The 21,341-nt window shown below is 38.3% G+C and overlaps 2 protein-coding genes, 1 long non-coding RNA gene and 1 pseudogene across 3 annotated transcripts in view; 2 read left to right on the top strand and 2 right to left on the bottom strand.

Annotated features, from left to right (window-relative positions):
• Positions 1 to 10,288, bottom strand: part of LOC122652363 (EEF1A lysine methyltransferase 2-like) — a 29,603-nt gene extending 19,315 nt beyond the window's left edge. Inside the window, exons 1-5 of the mRNA XM_043846077.1 lie at positions 9,934 to 10,288; positions 9,166 to 9,291; positions 7,678 to 7,878; positions 4,166 to 4,262; positions 986 to 1,089 (exon numbers count right to left, since the gene is read on the bottom strand). Coding sequence (XP_043702012.1) covers positions 986 to 1,089; positions 4,166 to 4,262; positions 7,678 to 7,878; positions 9,166 to 9,291; positions 9,934 to 10,148 — 743 coding nt within the window. The 5' untranslated portion in view covers positions 10,149 to 10,288. The remainder of the gene's footprint in view (positions 1 to 985; positions 1,090 to 4,165; positions 4,263 to 7,677; positions 7,879 to 9,165; positions 9,292 to 9,933) is intronic.
• LOC122652365 lies at positions 3,945 to 10,368 on the top strand. The gene is made up of 3 exons (XR_006331588.1): positions 3,945 to 3,955; positions 5,187 to 5,193; positions 10,240 to 10,368. It is a non-coding gene; the product is annotated as an uncharacterized LOC122652365 (long non-coding RNA).
• A 5,931-nt stretch (positions 10,369 to 16,299) lies between these two features.
• LOC122652364 lies at positions 16,300 to 16,727 on the bottom strand (annotated as a pseudogene).
• A 1,462-nt stretch (positions 16,728 to 18,189) lies between these two features.
• LOC122650883 lies at positions 18,190 to 19,431 on the top strand. Its single transcript, XM_043844248.1, has one exon. It carries the CDS (start codon positions 18,190 to 18,192, stop codon positions 19,429 to 19,431), a length of 1,242 nt encoding a protein of 413 aa, XP_043700183.1.
• The last annotated feature ends 1,910 nt before the right edge of the window (positions 19,432 to 21,341 follow it).

The raw sequence follows: 21,341 nt of genomic DNA on the forward strand, positions 1-21,341 counted from the left end.
GCCAGGCCTATCATATAAAAAAGGTTGTAGAAAGAGAACCCGGCCGGCTATCTATTTCGACGTTCCAGGGCAGGGGCCCTCCTGATTCGACCGACCAATGGAGCAAGCTCACTTGTTGCGGCTTTGATCAAGGAGAAAGCCCAGTCAGCCACCTTATCAGTGCAGGTCAACCTGACCTACAGCTCGGCCTTCGCTTTTTGAGGCTTCCTCTACCCACATCTCTAAGTGCCCGCAGCATTTTCATATGGAGAAAGATGGACTTACCATGTTCCATCAATAGCACCTAACTTATGCCGATTTTGACAGACTGTGCTCAGAGGCCAGAGACAAATTCCGTTCACAGTTCATAGGACCTAGTGACCCACACCATATTTTAGACTTCACTCTATTCATCTCCATTATTTAGAATGTTGAATAGAATAATGGAGATGAATAAAGTGAAGTCTAGAGAGTCGGTGTTAGATGTTGATTAAATATCTTGTAATAAAATATTTAAGAAATGGTGAAATCGATTGTTAAGGCAGTAGTGAAAGCTATAAATAGCCTAGTGCTACCTCAAAGAGAAGTGAGTTAGAGAGTCCAATGAAAGGCTCCTACTCCAAGGCAAGAGAATAAGGGGAAAGCCCATAGGGCTCGACTAAGAGTAAGCCCAGGCTCTCACTCCAAAGAAGGTGGAGTAGAAGCAGCCCATAGGGAGTCCTACTCCAACCATGAAGGACTCTGATAGAGAGAAAGCCATAAGGCTCCACATCAGAGACAAATGAAATCAAATGAAATGTCTACATACTATGCATCCACTACAGAAATAAAGTGGTCCACTTACAGAAATAATGTAATCTATATTTCCTATCAATACCAATGATGATTCCCTTGAGGCAAATATCCAACAACCATAAGGGTTTGTAGCAAGGAACAAAAATCAACTATTATGTCAAGCAAAGTATGCAGCAATGCAAAGGAGGCAAACCCTAGAAACTGCAGTAACCTTTTGATAGTGCCATCGGGATGCAATCCAATAGCATCTAAAGTACCCTTATCCATAACAAGTCGGAACTGCCTCTCCAATTTTGTCTCAAGGACATCATCAACCTAAGGAATAAGCATCAAGTAAAGAACAGGACTATCAAAAGTCTGAAAAGATCAGTTAAAGCATTAAAAAACAGCAAGGCAATCATAAGACTATCCAAAAGAATTAAACATGTATTAACAAAAAATCATAAACCATGGAAGAATGAAGGTTCCTCCATACTGTGTAATACCAAACTGACCATACAATAATCGTCAGGAGTAAATATGCAAAACTACAAAAGGTACAGACATCTCCCACTCCAAACACGGATCCAATCTAAAAATAATCAATACCCAACTACTCCAGATGCTTGTAAATTCATGTCCAATAAATCAACTACTGCTTCTATCATACACAGCACACCAAAAGAGCATAATGGCTCCAAATATTCTAACATTTCTCTCCTTTCAAGTACACCAGCATGAAGGAAACTAATTCCCAGACCTTTCTGGCTCCACTCGAATGTGACCTAATCCGGAGCATCCAACAAGACACGCAAGTCATCCTTCCAAATGTCCCTCTTCCTGTTTGTGCAACCAAATCAATTTTATCTTTGGAATTTATAAGCTTCTTGAAAATAGCATAATATCCATAATTCATACTCAAGCCTTTAAATAGCTTGGTCAGGCAAATACGATTTCCCAGCTGGGATTCTAATCCAAAAATTGGCCAGAATCTCCACCCAGAAATGGGGAGAGAGAGATGGGTTTAGATCTCCTTAGATAGTGGATTTTTGGGTTTTTGAATCAAGAATCTTGAAGATTAGCCAAAACGGTAAGATTTCTTGTGTTTTTCTGTTGTAATATGGGTACAAGGGTAGAATTGTCAATAGAGGTAATTCTGTCTTGTAACCATTCTAGAATACTCTTTTCTATTATAAATAAATAAAGCTGGCTGTGTCTCATTAGACAAAAGTCATCATTTTTCCCCCAAATCATCATGGTATCAGAGCAGAGATCGACCTAGGGAAACCAACCCTAATCGAGCCTCTCCTTCTCTCTCTTCTCTTACTCGGTTTCTACCCAGCACCGCTGCCACCTCTCTCCTAGCACCGCTACCGCCTCCCTCCCTCTCGGTCTCTCTCTTTCTCTTCTAGCGCCACCGCCTCCATCTCCGCCACCCTCGGTGGTGCTTTTCAAGCCACCGAGGGCTTTTTTTTTCCTCCTTTTTTGTTTGTCCAGTCCTCTCAGATGATTTGAAGGACTGCTTCCACTACTTTTTGTAAATTTTTGGTGATTGATTGATGATCTAGTTCTCCTCCAGCAACCCGTTGGGATTTTTTTTTTTGGGTAACAATGTTGGATCTTTCTACTGTTGCATCTGGATCTGAAGGGCAAGTTTGGGTTCTCATGACGGCTTCGCTACATTCCTTGTATGCTTTGTTCGTTTAGATAGGAGCAACTATTTGATGTGGTCTCGATCCTGTTACCTTGCCATTGATTCCCACAGGTATCTAGGTTTATCTTACTGGCACAAGGTGAAGCCCACCACTGAAGGTGTTTTGAATAAGAGAAGTGGAGTTCTGCTAACTCCCGGGTTATGTCTTATCTTCTAAATAGTATGCAACCCCAACTTGCTCGAGGCTATCTTCTATTGGATACTGCTTTCAAGATATGGAAAGCTGCTCAGGAAACCTATTCACAGGTTGGGAACGATGCCCAGGTTTATGAATTGCGAAAGAAACTTCATGAGACCAAGCAGAAGGAACTCAATTTATCCCAGTATTATTCCTAGTTGCGTAGTTTGTGGCAAGAATTAGATTTCTACGATACGTTTCAGGCTTCTACCCCTGACGATGTTATACGTTTTCAGAAACGTGAGGATAAGTTTAGGGTGTATGATTTTCTTGTTGGGCTTAAAGTAGAGTATGATCATATTTGCCAGGTCTGATGCTGAAGCTGAGTTTCGCACCATGTCACATGGCATTTGTGAGTTAATGTGGGCATGTGGCTCCAGGGACTGTTGAAAGACTTGGCTATTCATGCTTCCCTATCTATGATGCTTTACTGCAACAATAAATCTGCTATCAGTATTGCTCACAACCCAGTCCAGCATAATCGCACAAAGCATGTGGAGATTGACTGTCATTTCATCAAAGAGAAGCTGGAACAGGGACTGATTTGCACTCCATTTGTTAAGTTTGGAGACCAGTTAGCAGATGTTTTTACTAAGTTGTTAAATAGTAAATTGTTTCATCCTCTTGTGCGCAAGTTGGGCCTGTGTGATATCTATGCACCAACTTGAGGAGGAGTGTTGGAATATGGGTACAAGGGTAGAATTGTCAATAGGGGTAATTCTGTCTTGTAACCATTCTAGAATATTCTCTTTTCCATTATAAATAAAGCAGGCTGTATCTCGTTAGACACAAGTCATAATTTTTCCTCCAAATCATCATTTTTCACTTTTTTATGGCCAACTAAAGGAGACATGGCCAAAAACGAAACCTGTCTGCGTATTCAGCCACTTCAACTTCTTCATCAGAAGGATCGAGCAAAATTGGGTTTGCTTTCATGGGTACCAATTTGAATCGGCCGATTTTCTCAATTGGAATCCAATTTTTTAAACCTGGTTTGTAGTACATCTTTTACAGCTACTCATTCTTCATCACTGAGAAAATTCTAGGCTAAGGAAAAACATCTCAAGAAATATGAAAATTTCCCCCCACTGCACCAAAAATATATCTGGTTTGATTCATGCAGGATATGATTGTTTCTTCATCCAAGTAAATACAGCAAGGGCTGCAACTTACGCCAGGCTGACACAGCTCAACATCTGGCTCTATAAAACCCACAACCAAGAGAGGGCCAAAAAAAACCCTGGTCCAGTTTAGCTCAATAAAATATTTTTCTGCATGTAATTTATCAATCAAGTACTATAGGTAGTTAGGTACTTATGTATAAGATTTACACATATTAAAGAGATAAAACTAATTTGGTTTTGGTGTCTAAGACTGGCTTTGTACAAGTTGATCTTAGATAAATCTTTACTTTTCAAATAAGGATTATTGATATTGATTGCATTAGCTTTTGCAGGGAATGCGAAAATAACAAACAGAAAAAAATTAGGATAGAATGAAATCTCAAACTCGTGACATACCAAAAAGTTCATATTTGTGAATCCATCCCGATCAGCAAGGCTTCGAGCAAGGTCAATTGCACCCTCGATATAATCAGTCCCAGTCAGATCAGAAAACCTGGATGTAGACCGTATTAGAAAGTGTTTCATAATTGCTCTATCGGGCAACTTACTTGTGCTACTCTCTACAAAATATTCTAACTAAAACACTTCTGACTTCTACATATCCACACATGTCATATATGCATGTGCATCAATGCAGTTGTATCAGATAAGTCTCTAATAATATTGGAAATATCCATAGACCAACCTCTAGAATCATAGACAAAGGGACTCTCACGCTCACAAGCAATTTAATGCATTCATTTCAAAGTTGGCGTACTTTAATTCATTCATTTCAAATTTGTCCTTTTTCAATACTTCCTCTGTCCCACAAAGATGTCAAGTTTTAGCAAATCTCGCTTTTTAAGAAGTTTTTGTTGCAATAATTACCTAAAATATTTTCAACAAATCTTCCAAAATTATCCCTCATAGATTTCCTACAACTCAACTAATTAAATTCTCTTTCCTCTATTTTTAATGCACTAAACAATAAACACGCTAAAGGTAGTATGGGCAAGTAATAAAATTTTAAACCATTTGATATTGTAATCGACAAACAGACTGGGACATAGATAACTCCAAAACATAAGATCTTTGTGGGATGGAGAAAGTATATTCGTCTGACTAGACAAATAACATAAACATATAGAGTTTAGGATAGACCTTTTTCTTCCCAAATGAAAGTTAAGAATAAACGCAAAACAAAAGATAAAAATTGGGACTCAGGGTGCAGACCAAGCCACCAACAACAATCAGAAACCACCAGTCTGAATCCATTTTTCATGGAAATTGGGAAATAGAGTGGGTTCTAGTTCTATTGGTTCAACATGTTTACAAGGGAGGTACAATATCAAGAACAGAGGATCTTTTCAAAGAGGGGTAGCCTCTTTCATTCACAGCTCACCTGGCCGATTATTTCCCACTGAAAATGACTGCAGAGAATACAGGTTCAGTTACATGACCCTGGCTGTGGACCTTGCATCTATTCTATCAGTCATCGTGTTTGTTTAGGTTTAAATCTCCAGGACTAGGCTAACTCAGTTTTTGACACTCTTAAGTTCTTAACATGTCAATATCTGCCAATAAGGATGATTTTACCTATATTATAAAACTAATATAGTGGTGAAGACTTTCCTGTCTGAGAAATGTTTTGTTAAGGTAGAGGTATAAATATATTTACACATGGTATGGATCATTGATACAACAAAAAGACAGGCCAACTAGGCCTGAAAACCAAAACCAAACCTGGGCTAATGATCAATTTGGTTCACTTGATCAACCCAAACCCAACATTAACCCAACAAGCATATGAGTCTGCACAAACATCCCAGAACTGGTGATGCAGATAAGTCACCTAGAGGGTTTATTTTATTGGAAATAAGCCTTGGGTTGGGTTATATACGTATTGGGCCTTTGATCCCCATGTGTTTTCTTTGTAATAGGCCACTTTAATGGGCCTCGAATATGGGGTACAAGGTAGTCATACGGGATTGATTTAGTAATAGTTTATTTTCATTCCTAGTTCAAGTAGGAATAATTAGTTACTAGTTATTTTATTTCAGGTTGTTATATTATTTCAGTAAAGTTGTAATAGTTTTTTAGTACTCCTATTCATATTAGGAGTTTTTTTTCTGTTTTCCAAGTTAGAATTGTTGTTTATTTTCAGTCTATAGATACAATGTAAGGCTCACAAGGCCAGAGATGATTCGATTATTTAAAGTTTTGAGTGCTGTGTAGCCTTGAGAATCTGTGAGGGTCAGATTGGGTGACATACCCTGGCCTGCGATAGGCTTCTTCTTCTTCTTGTTTATTGTTTTGAGTTCTGTCTATTACCAAGGCTGCTGGATTGTATATGATCTCTGACTTCTAGAGGATATATTATATTTCCATCATCTATCTCAGATTCTTAAAATCAGGTAAGGTTAGATCAAAGCTTAATTTCAGTTTTAACAAACCAGGGGATGCTCTGTTTTTCTGTTTATTTCAGCCTGGTTTGATTTGTTAATTAAATCTGATTTAGTAACCTGTTCAGCCCCAATTTTTGGTACATCAAAGAGCATCTCCTAGGTGACCTTCGATCTTAGTTAGGTGAGCATCACATCAGATCAGTATTTTGATTGCTATCTAAAATCACTCAAAACATGCAACCTTTGGATTCCAGAATTTTGGTTTTCAAAATTACTTTTAATCCAGCCTTTGTTTTGCATTGGAACCTTGGGGCTTTTGTTTAAACCATTGAACTTGAGGTCTGTCCCAAATTTCAGACAAATCAGTTGGGTAGATTGAATTTCATTTGAGTTATACTGTTCCTGAGATCCCTGCCCATGAGATCACTGTTACCCAAATTACTCCCAAAATGTTCATCGGAACATTCACATCTTTTGATGGGTTATTATCCTTCCTATTAACTATTGTTTTCTAGAGTTTGGTGTCATTCTGAGAGGTTTGAGTTTTCAGGCAATTTTCGGGTTTCTATCTGAGTGGGGTTTTTGACTTGGAATCCCATCCAGGAGGGTTTTAGTGTTGTTCCAACCTATCCCCTATCAAATGGACTGAATCAGGTAGGTTTAATGGGTTAAGCAGTTAAGCCTACTGACTGCTTTCCCCGTTATGGAAGTTATGGACCAACAGAATGGAAATTCAGAAGAGAATTTGTGCAGGCAATCGTGCATAGCTTTGTATAAATGGCACCAATTCTTCTGAAATTCACTGGAAGGATGATGGCTATGGTCAAATGAACTGAAATAGTTACTGCTTACAGAGGGCATTATTCTGGACTAACCACATTGATGTGGAACCCAGGTCACAACATGAACATGCTGTTTGGGTTCACTATGGGCCCACTCAAGCTATTAGACATTCAAAATAAGGTAATGGCAAATATGTAATTTCAATGACAATCAATCACTTTATAAAGTTAATCAACCAATAGTGGCAATACTTTACTTTAGTGGAAGTTCAAGGCTATAAAAGAAAGGAACAAACAAGTGAAAGTCAATAATGCATTAGTGAAGGCACTCACAGCTCTTGGCAGCAACACCAAACAAAAATTTCATTCAATATTCCAAATCTAACTAAGAATCATTGGTACATGCTGTTATATAGAATTAAGCAAAAGAAATCCTAACTAAACTCTAAACCTATAATGGAATCAAACTCTAAGACAAATAATAGAATTGCAAGCCAATTTGGACTCTCAATCCAACGTAGCTAACACCAATAAAGAAATAATTAAATAAACTTCAAATTATAAAATATCCCATTAAAAAAAATATATCCTAGATAGCCCTATTGAACCATAAAACCAGGTTTGGACCTGGTCCACCTTGCACCGGGTTTCCAAACCGAGCCAAGATGGTCCAACCATGCATGAGCATAACACATTCAGCTAAAAAAGTATGAAATTTAAAGCTAAACTTTTAGGATAGTACCCTTGCTTCGCAAGTTCTTGAAGAAGCAAGCCGTTGCCAGTTCCAACATCAAGTACACTCCAACCAGACAAATCAGTTGCACCCTGTTCAGCCGACTGCGATCCAACATCATCAACCAAATTGTTGACACGACCTTGAGCAATGTCTGCGCACAAGGTTTTGGTCCAAGATGCAACGATATCCATGACTTCAACTCCGAACCTTGTAAGAAGGCAGATATATCAATAGCCGGGAAAGCTGTCTTTCCCAAAAAAAATATATAGTAGAAAGATATTCTTTGTTCATAAGTTATCTGGAAACACCAACCATTTATAGGTGAATTATTATTGTCAAAAAGTTCTGTTATTTTTTGAAATGTCACAAGGTATCTATTCTGCTATGCAGACAAATGAAATGTCCATTTCGTCCACTGGATGGAGAGGACATGGTCTAGATTAGCCACGTGTCAAATTTCAGTGTCACCCCCTTTTGTGTTCGGATCATTCTTTCACTAACCCTGGGTCTGATAAATTTTCTTTCCAATCTCATTAACACCTCAGGTTCATACTTCCTTTAATAATTAATATACATGTAAACCACCCTGACTGTTTTGCAATCACCTAAGTTCCACCTTCCAGAATTTTTTTGAAATTACCAACTTTATACCCATAAGGTATGCTTCCAGCTCCAGGCCCTTCCAACAAATTGAACACTCAGTACCTTTAGATGGATGACCATCCAATCAGAAAACATCACACGGGATGTGGGAAACCAGTTACCACACTTGGGGGTATTGTAACAGAGGACATAGTGGTCAATTTCATTTGGGATAGAACACATAGCCAGAATACAGTATGCGAAAGAGACAACGAGGAATGAAATCGAAAAACTTTTAACTCCCATGTCAAAACCTAGTACTCGTAATTCATTTAATATATTTTTCAGTTAATCATATGCAAACCGTGGACCATATCAGATGATAGACATAGAAATCAATTGGATGAAAATGAAGTCTAGTCAATTAGTTGAAGTCTGTATATTTGACAAGGAGGATCAGTTTCATTTCTAAGACATAAGATGCAATCCTTTCAATCCTCTCCGATAAACATGTATCTTGCTTCCATCATCTAAGACAGTAAGAGGAACATAGACAAAAAGAAGAGAAACATCAGCAGGACAGAGATATATGCAGTTGGAAATGTAATATATGGCGTGGAGAGAGAGAGAGAGAAAGAGGATAGCTTTTTATTCACCAGATTTATCTTTCTTTCCTCAATTTTAATAAAATTTGGGTACTCAAAGGGAAAGCAAAAGAATGAGTCAATAAATAAAAATGTTCATGCACAATAATAAGATAAAACAGGTCTTTGTACTTTCTCCTCTCTTTATTTTCAAGGAAAAGGTAATAAGAGTAATTCATACTTTATGCAAAATAATAAGATACAATAATTTGCAATGTTTATGCCACTGAACTGAACAACTTATGGAATGTTCAAGAGCAGAACTCACCAAATTTCACCGGTATGGCCATGTTCATGAAAATTTGCCAATTCATCTGCATATGTGGCATCCCAATAGCTTTGCAGACCCAACATTGATGGCTCCACTTCAGCATCTGGAGCTTCCTTGTCCGAACTGCTCCCACAATATAATGTTCAAAACATGATAGTCTTAAGATCACCCATCAAGCTATTGTTTGAACCAAAATGTTACCTCTACAGATATCATAGATCATTTACACACAATCCTATCACTGCTATAACCATAGGAGTACCATTAAAAATAAGAAATCCAGGAACAGAAGAATAACAAATGGAAATCAGATGATAAGGCAACTTTTAAGTACTTTCAACACAGTTTCTATTACTGCCCTGAATCATCACAAACTGTAGACTCTGGCATTTTTTTCAAATTGAACAAGAGGTGAGAAAAGCTCTCTGTGAAATGAAATTGAAGAGAAAATCCAACCTTAAAAATAATATGGCCATTAAGGACAGTCAATTAATCTTCAAAATATTTTTTAACAGGAAAAGGAAGGAGATGAACACAGATTCAAACAAATTTGTCCCATCACAATGAGATCAAACATCCAAACACATCAAAGAAGCAGTATGGATCCGACAAGGAACACATCACTACTTTCATGAATCACATTTCATTACTCCAATGTCAACAAATTAAGAACTTCACAAGCAACCAAAGTAGTAGTACCAATAGTAGTAGTGGAACTAGCAGTAATAATAACAATAAGGAAACAGAAGCAGCAAATTTGGTTACCTGTAATCTGATGCTGCACGGAAGGTGCCTGAGGAAAGCGCATCAGAGGCATCGACGTGTCGCTGCTCGTCGTCCAAAGTGCTTCCATAATCGCTCTTTATGGACCACGAATCAGCAGCAACAGAGCGATCGTCATCAGAGATGAGATCGGCAGTGGTTGGAACTCGAGCATGCGAAATTTCCGCATCTTCCGGGGGCCATCGGATTCCGGCCATAGTTGAAATAACACGAGAAAAGTGAAGCAAAACCCTAAAATGAGAGAGAAGCAGTGGAGTAGAACCCTAGGAAAATGATGGAAGGCTTTAGAGAGGCGAAAGACTGTCCGCAATACGGATTGACTAACAACGATGGAAGTTAACGAGAATACGCACTTCGCAAACTTGGATCGGTTGAATGGCCATGTAGTTTATTCATGGTCTGGTTTTCTCGTTTCTTGCCTCTGTTAATTGATTGACTATCTAGCATTTATCAGATATTAAATTAAAATGATGGGAGTGTAGCCTACGCCAGCACTCAGCACTCCCATGTGTCTATTTTCTCTCCTCCTTAAAAAAAAAAAAAAAAAGGGGTAGATGTGTCATTCACATGGGGAGGAGAGACACAAACTCATGGAAGTGGTGGCGTAGGCCACACTCCTGGATGGAGAACTTTTTTCCTAAAAGGATAGTAAAAATAAAATAATACCCTTAAGGAAAATGATGGACACACCGCTGCTTGTACACGCCCCCTCGCACTGTTGGATGAAGCATCTTCCACGCGTCAGCTCTCAGGCTCATGGCACCGCAAGATAAAGCAATTGAGGATTTTAATCTGTGCACAAGAGGATCGTTATCCCCTCCAATTCCTCACATGAGGGCAGAATGACCACCCTACCCACTGCCCGAAAACACTGTCCAAGGTGGGGTCCACTCCCGCTATTAGAGGAATTGGAGAAATTGGAGGTGATAATTATTCTCATATATATACGATACTGATACCCATCAAAACTTATTGGGTCTGTATTGCCCAAAAATGCAGGAAAAAAAAAAACTTTTTGATCAATATCAACAATATGTATCGGCCAAAAATGCAGGAAGAAAAAAAAAAACCTTTTTGATCAATACCACAATATGTATCGGTATTTTTCATGATCAATATTGATATGAATCGATCGATACATCCGATCCAATATTGATACCTAAAATCTCTAAATCTCTTTGTCCCTCTCTCCTCTTTTACCATGTGTTTCTATAATTGTGAAAGCACTCCTTCCTGCGCATCCGTTGGTATAGAACCTTCACCTATAAATATGTACTAGAAAATGCCAACTTGCCAAGCAGGAAAGCAAAATTTAGTAATCACTGACAATGGTTCATCAAATCCAGGTCGCATGGATGGTTGAACCGGTTAATCATCATGAGACATGCTTCATGAATCAGATCTGACTTGTTTTGACCCAAGTTGATCAAACCAAACTGAAAGTTTGATATTAACTCGTGATTTTAAGGACAAAGTTCAATTTCCTCCACCCATAGAGGATGGTTCTCCCACCATCCTAGGGTTCACAAATCCCTCCTAGAGTTTTTGTATGTTCCAAAATACCCTCCTGTTATCCATTCCCGCCCTCTCCCGCCCCATCAATGACTGGGATCGAGAAACTTGATCCTAATTTTAATTAGGAAAAAAAGTTTATCACTCGTGTTTATGCTATATTTACTCAAACTCCGTCATTCAAGTTTCTTTTGTGATTAGTTCCCCCCCCCCAAAAAAAAAGAGTTTCATTTGTTGATTCTCTAAAAAAAAAAAAAAACACTGTTCACCTCTATTTCTTCCTTGTTAATTTTAAAATCCTAAATTACCCCTGCTCCCCTTCCTTTCCACAGCCCTTCCTGTGTGCGCCCGCTCTCTGGCAACATCTCTCCAACATCTCCCCCCCCCCCCCTCCTCCACCTCTCACCCCCACCTTCTTTTATCAAGTAAGCAAGAATCAATAATCATTAACCATGTGCAGTCTTGCATCTTGTTTCTTGTCCTATTTGAACGGCTGTCTATGCTGAGGGAAATGTGTTGGGCCCAAATTTTTTGTTAGTACGTATTCATGTGAAAAATTATAAAAATATTGAACACCTTTAATTTATGCTGTTACTGACTTTGGTCATACCGGATAAAAAAAAGATTTTAGTTCAAAAATAAAGGAAAAGGAATTTGAGAATGAGGTTTGGCAATGTCCTTAAACCTTAAGTCACTATTCAAGGAGTGTGGTTTCCTCTTCCCCCCCTTTTTTTTTTTTTTTGGTATAATCCTCTTCCCCTTTTAAAGCCTTGATTTTTATATCTCATTTAGAAGAAAAAAATTATGTGTGCTACATCATTTATCCTTGTGGCACTAATGAGTCCTAAATCGGTGGACCAATCCGATGCTAACATGTGGCATGCCAAGTTGACCATCAAAACCAAGTCCAATGATAGAGGACGGTCCGGTATGTATACAATACAAACTGAACCTTATGACTTAGTCGATGAAAAACTTCTAAGATCAGGTTCATATTATTTGGCCGAAAGACGAGAGCCTACACCGACAATGTCGATATGACCCGAGGCCAAGGATCGGCACGAGATACAGGAAGTGCAGGCCGAACCGAGCACATGAGAAGTTGATCTCATTAACCGTCCCCGCATACCCTGGAAATGACGCCTAACGGTTTTGTAAATGATGCGCATAACTTCACCCACAGTGGCGTAACGCACAAGGGTTCTTATCCAGACATCCAATAAAAGGCTCCACGCATCCTTGGATTATGCCTGGGACTCCTCCCCAGCTAGGACACTCTATCACCGTAAGGACTCTCTCCCTACAATGCCTATAAATACCTAGGTAATCTACACGACTAAGCTATCTAAATTCTCCTATTATTACCTATTGCTAAGAGCACTGACTTAAGCATCGGAGTGTCCAACGCCGGCTCAGCCCGGTCACTCTTGTGCTAACTGCTTCTTGTGCAGGATCGACCTGAAGAAGTTGATTATCAGTTCTTGACACAAGAAGCACAATGAGAGTGGCGTGAAGCCATGTAAAGAATTTTTTTCCCCCTTTTTCAGTTAAACTTTTTAAAAGCATCGAACAAATCAATCCCAAAACCCCTAGTATATCAGCCCCTCATATTTGAAAAATAAATGATCTAATCTCAAAAAATCCTAGAATCAATTGCTTCGAACATCCAAAATTGAAATCAATCACATCGATTCAACCAATTCAATTCCGATTTTTGAAATAGTGACATTAAGCCTCTCTTGAAATGTGTGTCTGATACCTTTGTAACCACTTATAGAGAAATGGAAAAGGATTCCCCATGAGCCAATAGGTGGAGAATCTCTCATGCCACACCAATGGTGGTGCAAAAATCCATATCATCCACATGGAATCCACACAGTCAGGGCAGGAGAGAAAAACAATAAAAAAATCCATACGGTCTTGTGGGAAACTATTTTGCTTACAATTTTTTTTTTTATCTCTTTTGGCATCATTCTAAAGAAAGTGTTCTCAGTGATGTCACTTCCTCACTTAAATTTGGACTCACCCCTTTACTCCCACATCTCTATCTCTCTGTCTCTCAAAATTTTAAAATTAAGCTCTACTTTTTTTAAGTTTGGACTCACCCCTTCACTCCCACATCCCTATCTCTCTTTCTCTCAAAAACATATAAAATTAAAACCTACTTTTTTAAATTTGGACTCACCCCTTCACTCCCACATCCCTCTCTCTCTTTATCTCAAAAATTTTAAATTAAAATCTACTTTTTAAAATTTGGGCTCACTACTAATGTTTTTTTAACTCCATTACTCCCTTTATGTGTTGACAGTTCCCTTACACTTATAACAACCTTAAACCCTTCTTTGCCTTCCATCCCCGTAAATTATCTTTTGTAAGTCATCTTTCCATACTCTCAAAAGGTCCCCACTTCCTCCTCCCCTTCACTATCCAACATTTAAGGACTCCTATTCTCTCCACCCATGTCAATATAACCCCTCCCTCCCATAAATCTGTCTTCTTCTTCACCTATTTTCTTTCATCCACATCTACCTCCATGTATGTTTTCAATGAAAGTATAAAAATAATCCAATGAAAATATAAACAACGATATTTTCTCCAAAAAATAAAAAAACAACTTGCATCTTCTCAATTTTTTTTGAATGTTGGATTGTAAATCTTTGGCTGTGTTTGGTATGCATTCTTGGAATGCATTCCAGGTTGATTTCGTATTCATCTCCTTCTCACATTTTTTTTTGAGAAGGGTTAATTGGCCCTTAAGAATGATTTTTGTGAAAAAACCAACTTTTGCTCTATTCTCATGATTTAATTTATACATTTTACGTGTATAGAAATAATGTCTTTCTCAGTAGAGAAATAAATCCTTTTAGAGCAACTTAGATGGAGTTATCATTAAAAGACCTATGGGTTATTCTGCATAGGAAGAGCGACCTATGGAGCATTCTCCTTTGACATGAAGCGAAAAACAGCAGCAGTGTGAAAATGCCTTATTAAATTCTATGAATAATGTTCTGTGAGGAAGCGCAGCCTCCGCCAGCACCCCCCAGAGCTTGTCTCTCTCCCCTCTACCCATATGGGTCATTTCATATGGGAGGAGAGAGAGAACAAGACTGTTGGGATTCGGGAGTGCTGGCAGAGGCTGCACTACCTCCATAGAGAAGACTCCCCCTAAGTTCTATTTGGAAAAATGGATTCAAGTCCATCAAGCAACTCAATAAGCCCATGTATGCCACATGACATGCCAATGGGATAGATTTAAACCATTGAGAGGGAAGAAGAACCCTGTACCGGTTTGTCAAATTTGGGGTCTTAATTCAGTTGATTATCAACATTGTGCTGCACATTTTCCCTTGTACTCTCCATGGTCCATAATTGTCCAAAGATTGATATGTAGTTTTTTAAACCAATTAGTGCTTTATTTTGTCACTTGGCAAAGTCAGTTTAGGTTCAAATTCTGGACTCCACCATATCATAAAAAAATAAAAGAAAAGAGAGAGAGAGAGAGAGAGTCCATCTTTCTTTGCCACATTGTAGTGCAATTGCAAGACTTCATCCATTCACCTATTTTATTTACCATTAAAGCCTTTTTAACTACTAATATAGTCCACACATCACGTGCAAAAACAGCAAAACTAGTTGTTTTATGAATGGACCGAGGTATGTCGGCAAATGGGCTTTAGAGCACCTCTGTAGCACGACATGGTGTGTAGCCCATCATCCGTACTGGTGGGGTGTTGGGCTGCGTGCCCAAGCATTGCAGCCCATTGGATGTGTGCTACACAGTGTGTCACGCTACAGAGAACCCAAGTCCGTCGACTGAGTATTTACTAAAGAAGAAGGATGTGGTGTGGCCTTGGGAGTTTTTAAACTCTTGCTGGACGTTTATTTGGGTTGTATTAAATTAAGGGAAAATTTCTTAGATCTACTAGATTAAAAAAAGAATTATAAGATAAGTAGATTTTAAATTTATTTTACATCTATAAATTTATATTTTAAAAAATTTACCTAATCCCCAAATTAGTTAGTTTCTGTCCCGTCCAACAAAAAAACTTTCTAATATATCTTTTGACCCAATTTTTTTCCTTAAAAAAAAACTAAAGATAATGCTTTAGTGTAACCGTTTACACTCTGGACAACTCATTAAGTTCTCTCTTATTTCTATTTGGCGGGACACTTGCAGAAACTAGCAATAGTGGTGCTCGACTAGGTGCGTCTCTCTTCTCGTTATCCCTCTTTCACTCCCTGTTTTAATCCTCTAGTGGTTATCACATGCAAACTTGGTAAGTATTGGCTCTCTTTCTCTACCCCAGTTGTAGCTTTTTTTTTTTTGTACCATTTTGACTGGCTCCATTTAGAGTTGCGAGTGGTGTGTTGAATCAGGTTTTTATTGGTGGTATAATTGGTTGAAGGGGGGAAGGTGTTTGTTGTTTCATCCGCTTTCAATCTCTTGCCAATCTCTGGTTTTATTTTCTTATTCCTCTTCTTTCATTGTTCATCACAGAAAATGGGTCCTGGCCAAAAGGGGAATACTATTATATTAATGTAAGCTTCGCTTTGTTGCTGCTCTTTTGCTTAGCTTTTTAGTTCCCCTGTGTTTGAGCAATGGGTTTGAGGAATGCTAGCATTGGGCGTCTATGAACTAGTTAATTGAAAGACGGCTGGTGGTGGGTTATGTTTATCTTTCTGGATTTCCTGAGTTTCTCTTTGGATTTTTTTTTTTTTTTTGTTGGAACTCCAGATAAGAGTCTTAAAAATTCTAAATTACAATGCAAGTCTCACCAATTTAGCAATCATTTTAAGTTTTCCTTTTCCTACTCGGAAGTAAGAAGTGTCAATGTCTGCTTTACATTACATATCATAGGCTGAAAGAAGTAAACACTGCTTTTGAGTTCTGACCATGTATTTCCTCTCCTCTGGACCGAGAGACAATTTCCAACAAGCACACCTAGCCATCATATTTGTTTACTTTATTGGATAGACAATTTAGTTGTAGTAGAGTTCGAGGCCCATGCCGTCATGAATCTCATAGTTTTTTAGGGTGATGTGATCCTTCTAGATGTTGTACCACGTCTGAATCCTGATCTTCTCAGCTCTCGTTCCCTTCTGAGCGGCAACGAGCTTCTTCAAGTCTCTGATGGTGTCATCGTCGTTGCACTTCACTCTAACTTTCTTTCCCAGACGATCGTTCAACTACACTTCAATCATCTTTCCCTGCTCTTCCTCCGCCTCTTTCTTTCTCTGCAATTCACCTTGGGAAGCAAGCAATCGAGAATTACTCACTCAGACCCAAAGACTGGGTGAGTTTCTCTTTGGATTGGTTGTAATTATTATTCTTCGTATGGATTTCTTTCTTTGAATGTCTCTGTTTAAATCTTATAGGAATCCCAAAGTCACGTATTTCTATAAGTACTTACTTCTTTGCATGGTGCCTTTGTGATATGTGTGGAAGGAGAGTATTTATAAGATTTGGTTGTTGGAATATCCCTTTAGCTGAAGAATTGATTATATATTTGATTAGACATTGATTAAATATCTATTTCTTGTACTTTTTTTTTGGCATGATCTATTTCTTATAATAGTCAAACTAGTTAGTTTCTATTTCTTTGTTTTTCTTCTTTTATCTAAGCATGTACTGCTGTAATTGAGGATGGGATGAAATGAATGAGTTACTGGTTTATGCCTTTGAGTGTTCTGTGGTGATTTGCAACTTGTTGCTGTCGTGATGCAGAGACAGTCTTGTTGTGGTGAATCAATAGATTGGGATTGGTAGTGATTCCATTCCTGCAGATTTTGGTGGTGATTCTAAAGTCATATATATGCTTTTATTTCTTCTTTCATATGTAAACAAGCAAAGAAGAAGAGAGTGCTAGAGATTCTAGTATCAATATTAGTTTGTCCCTATGTGCGATCTTGTTGCAATTGATATCTCGTTGGCTTCATTGTTTCGAGATCAGTTTTGTATTAGTGGCAGTAGTCTTTTATGTTAATGTTGTTAAATGGTTCCATATTGATATTCCCAAGTAAAAAGTGAATGTTGTCTACCTTGCTTTGGATGATTGGATGTGAAACCTCATCCTCATTTAATAAGCTTTAATTGTTGCGTTGCTAGTGCTTACAATAGTATCTCTTTGAAAATGTATTTAGTATATTTTTTCTTCTTCCTTAACTTTCTTCAAAATTTCCGTGCTACAAAAGAACTTTATATGCGTTCTCCATACGCAATGGAAACTGGTAATAGTGTTCTTGTGTTATGTACAGCTAGAGGAAATGCAGAATCTGATTTGGGTATCATGGAATATTCTAGAGGTGATTCATTTGCTTTGAGAATTGATCAGAGTATCACATATGATCGCTTTGTGGCTGAATTATCAGCCTTGATGAACACAGACCATCACTCTTTTAGGCTAAAGTATACTCTTCCTTGTGCCACACCAATGATGCTCACCATGTCACAAAATGAGGACATATAGAACCTCATTGATTATCCGTTTGAGTCTAAGATTGCAAAGGTATTCATTTTCAAGGAAAATGCAGTTATGCATGGGTCCTCACAAATGGCAAAGTAAGTTAAATGCACTTTTGTTTTTTTGTTGCGATATAGACAATTCATTATTGTTTATAGGTTAAGATGAATTCCTTAACATAGGACAAATATTTTTGTTTTGTAAATACAGTACATCATCACAGGAATTGGGTCAAAGAGATGGAATCATGCAAAGATCATCGATTATGGCGACATCTGATCAAGTCCATAGAATGGCTACATTTTGGTCCAATGTGCTTGAAGGTGATGGTCAGATTTTTGACAGTGCAGCTGATTTCAAGAAAGCCATTGCTAAATATGCTATTGCCCATAAATTTGGGTATCGTATGAAGCGGACTAACCCAAACATGGCCAAGGCAGTGTGTGACTTACATAGTTGTGACTGGTATATTTGTGCAAGTGTTATTCACGATACAGGCTGTTTTCGGGTGTACAAATCCAACTTGCAACATTTTCATCTAGCTGGTTATAGCACCCAACACAAGACAAAGGCTTCAAAGACAGTTGTCGCTGATGTAATACTTGATAAATTATGTGATTGTTCGAAATATCGTCCTATGGAGATCGTTCGAGACATAAGCAGGGAGTATGGTGTTAGATTATCATACCAACAAGCGTGGAGATGTAGAGAATTGGCCACAAGTTTGTTAGTTGGCTTACAAGAGGACTCATACAAGACCATTCCATGGCTTTGTCGTAAGATTAAGGAGTCCAATCCAGGAAGTGTAGCCGAGTATACTTTTGAACAGGATGGAAGTTTCAGTAAGCTCTTTATAGCATTCTCTGCATGTTTGCATGGATTCACTGAAGGTTGTAGACACTTGCTTGTGCTTGATGGGACGTTCATCGCTTCGAAATACAAAGGTACATTGCTTGTTGCTTCTGCATATGATGTAGACGATGGTATGCTACCGATTGCATTTGGTGTTGTCCCGTCTGAATCAATTGATAATTGGGAATGGTATTTGACTCAATTGAGACATGCATTGCAATATGAGATTGGAGATGAACTGGCTTTCATATCCGATCGACACACTGGTATTATACAAGGACTACACCATGTCTTTCCTGGTTGTCCTCATGCACATTGCCTACGCCACTTGAAGGAGAACTTTAAAAAGTACCTAAAGGGTCGCTACAATCAGTCGTTTAAGGCAGCTATGGAAGCACAACTGGACAAAATTGCTTATTTACGCACAATGCATGATTATGAGAAAAATATGGAGGTCAGGCATAAAATGAATCGTTCTGCTCATGAGTGGGTGATCCAAGCACACCCGGAAAATTGGGTAATTGCTTTATTCAAAGGAAACAGATATGATAAGCTAAATTCAAATTTGGCTGAAACTTATAATGCATGGATAAAAGATGCCCGTGAGTTGCCTATATGTCACCTTATTGACACAATTCGGTTGAAAACTGAATGATAGGAGGACTGAGTGCTCCAAACGGCAAGATGTTGTTGGCCCTAGGATTGCAAAGAGGTTGAAGGAATTGGTAAGCGCTTCTCATAAGTTTTTAGCCTTTCAATCAGGTGAAATGTTGTTTGAAGTTCATGAGAATGATCAATATTGGCATGTTGACCTTGGACATTGGACATGCTCATGTAAGGCATGGAGCACGAGTTCGATAGTATGTGTACATGCTTGTGCTTGTATTAGGACCTTTGGGCTGGACGTGTATATGTTTGTTGATGATCACCATAAGACTTTTGCTTATAAAGTCATATATAGTCAAGGAATTAACCCAACGGACACAAGTGATCGACCCACGATACAAGAGTTGGTTAGTTATGGTGATGACAACGGTGATTTGCATGCAAATGAAGTTAGGGAGGGGCATATTAATCCACCTCATACTAGGCGACCTCCCGGCAGACCCCGCAAGAAACGTATAGGGTCTCAAGAGATCCCTAGACGTACCACCCACTGTAGTCAATGTCTTGAGGTTGGTCATAACCGGCAACGGTGCACTGTACCAATATAAACTCCCGATGGTATGTTTTTAAATACTTATTAGTTTATTAAAGTTTCTTACCAAAAAAAATTAGTTTATTAAAGTACTAATGAATTTGTAATTTTTTATTGACAGGTGACATTTTTTATCACCCAAGTTGTTGATGAATCCTGGGTTCCTTTAACCAATGGAGTTTAGTTTAGTATTTTGTTTAATTAGTTCCCCTACTTATATGAACTTTGGTGATGTTTGATCGTTGGACATTTTTATTTTTTAGTATTTTATTTGTATTAAAATACCTACATTGTTTTGCCCTCCTTACAATGTTATTTCAAGCTCATTTTGCTTGAGTCTCGCTTTTGTTTACACACAATCATCAATCGTCATTGTTAATCCAGACATATTGGGTTATTAATCTCTCTCTCGCTCTCTCTCTCTCTCTCTCTACCGAGGTGAAATTAAGACTAGAAAATCTATATATGTAATACTATTGATCTGATCGGTCTCAATGGAATCGCGTCTTCCATATCTTCCCTTCCATTTGTATTTTCCAATCTTTATCACATGTGATATAGAATCCTCTTCATATGGGAACTTTATATCACATGGGATACACTTTATCTCCTTCTTCTTTTATCTCATTGTATTCTTTGTATAAATATCCCTTTGAATATTAATAGAAAACACAGCAATATTGCATCCAATCAAAGGGAATTACCGTGAAACCTTTGGCTCTTGTTGAAACCTTCAATAGACAAATCCTCTTCTTCTTCTGCTTCAACATCATCCACTTTTGCATCTTTTCCTCTGTCAAGTTTAACATTGATACCCAGGCGTGGATCACCAATTCTACCACCTACATTGTGATAAGGATTAGCAGAGGGGGAAGAGTGGTCCAAGTACATTGTCCAACCAGACTCACACATACTACGGCACTCCTTCGAAGCCCAACCAATATTCATCCTCCTCAGCTTCTTTAATTCTCCAAAGGATCCTAGAATTTTGGTCATGCTTTTTCTTCCTGGGAGCTGCTTTATTTATGAACAAAAATTTGATGAGATTGAAATTCCGAGTTACTGGCCTTGGCCTTGGTTGGTTGGTTGGTTCCCTCTCTAAGTAGCTGGGTAGGAGGTAGTACTTAGGGAGTGTGAGTGTAGTAGGATTGTGGGGGACTATGTGAAGGAAGAAAACGCCAATCAAATTTTCACATACAAATCTTAGACTACTTTTGTCCAGGTCCTCCTCGTCTCTTCTTTCCCCAATTTTTTTCCTATTCTTAAAAATTTTCCGTTTTCTTCTTAAGAATGCATCGAAACTGCCACTTGGATTGGTTTTTATTTGGGTCGACTGAGGGAGGGGACAAAGCAAGTGAGAGAGAGAG

The sequence above is a fragment of the Telopea speciosissima genome, chromosome 2, assembly GCF_018873765.1.
Source record: "Telopea speciosissima isolate NSW1024214 ecotype Mountain lineage chromosome 2, Tspe_v1, whole genome shotgun sequence".
Taxonomy (NCBI): Eukaryota; Viridiplantae; Streptophyta; class Magnoliopsida; order Proteales; family Proteaceae; genus Telopea; species Telopea speciosissima.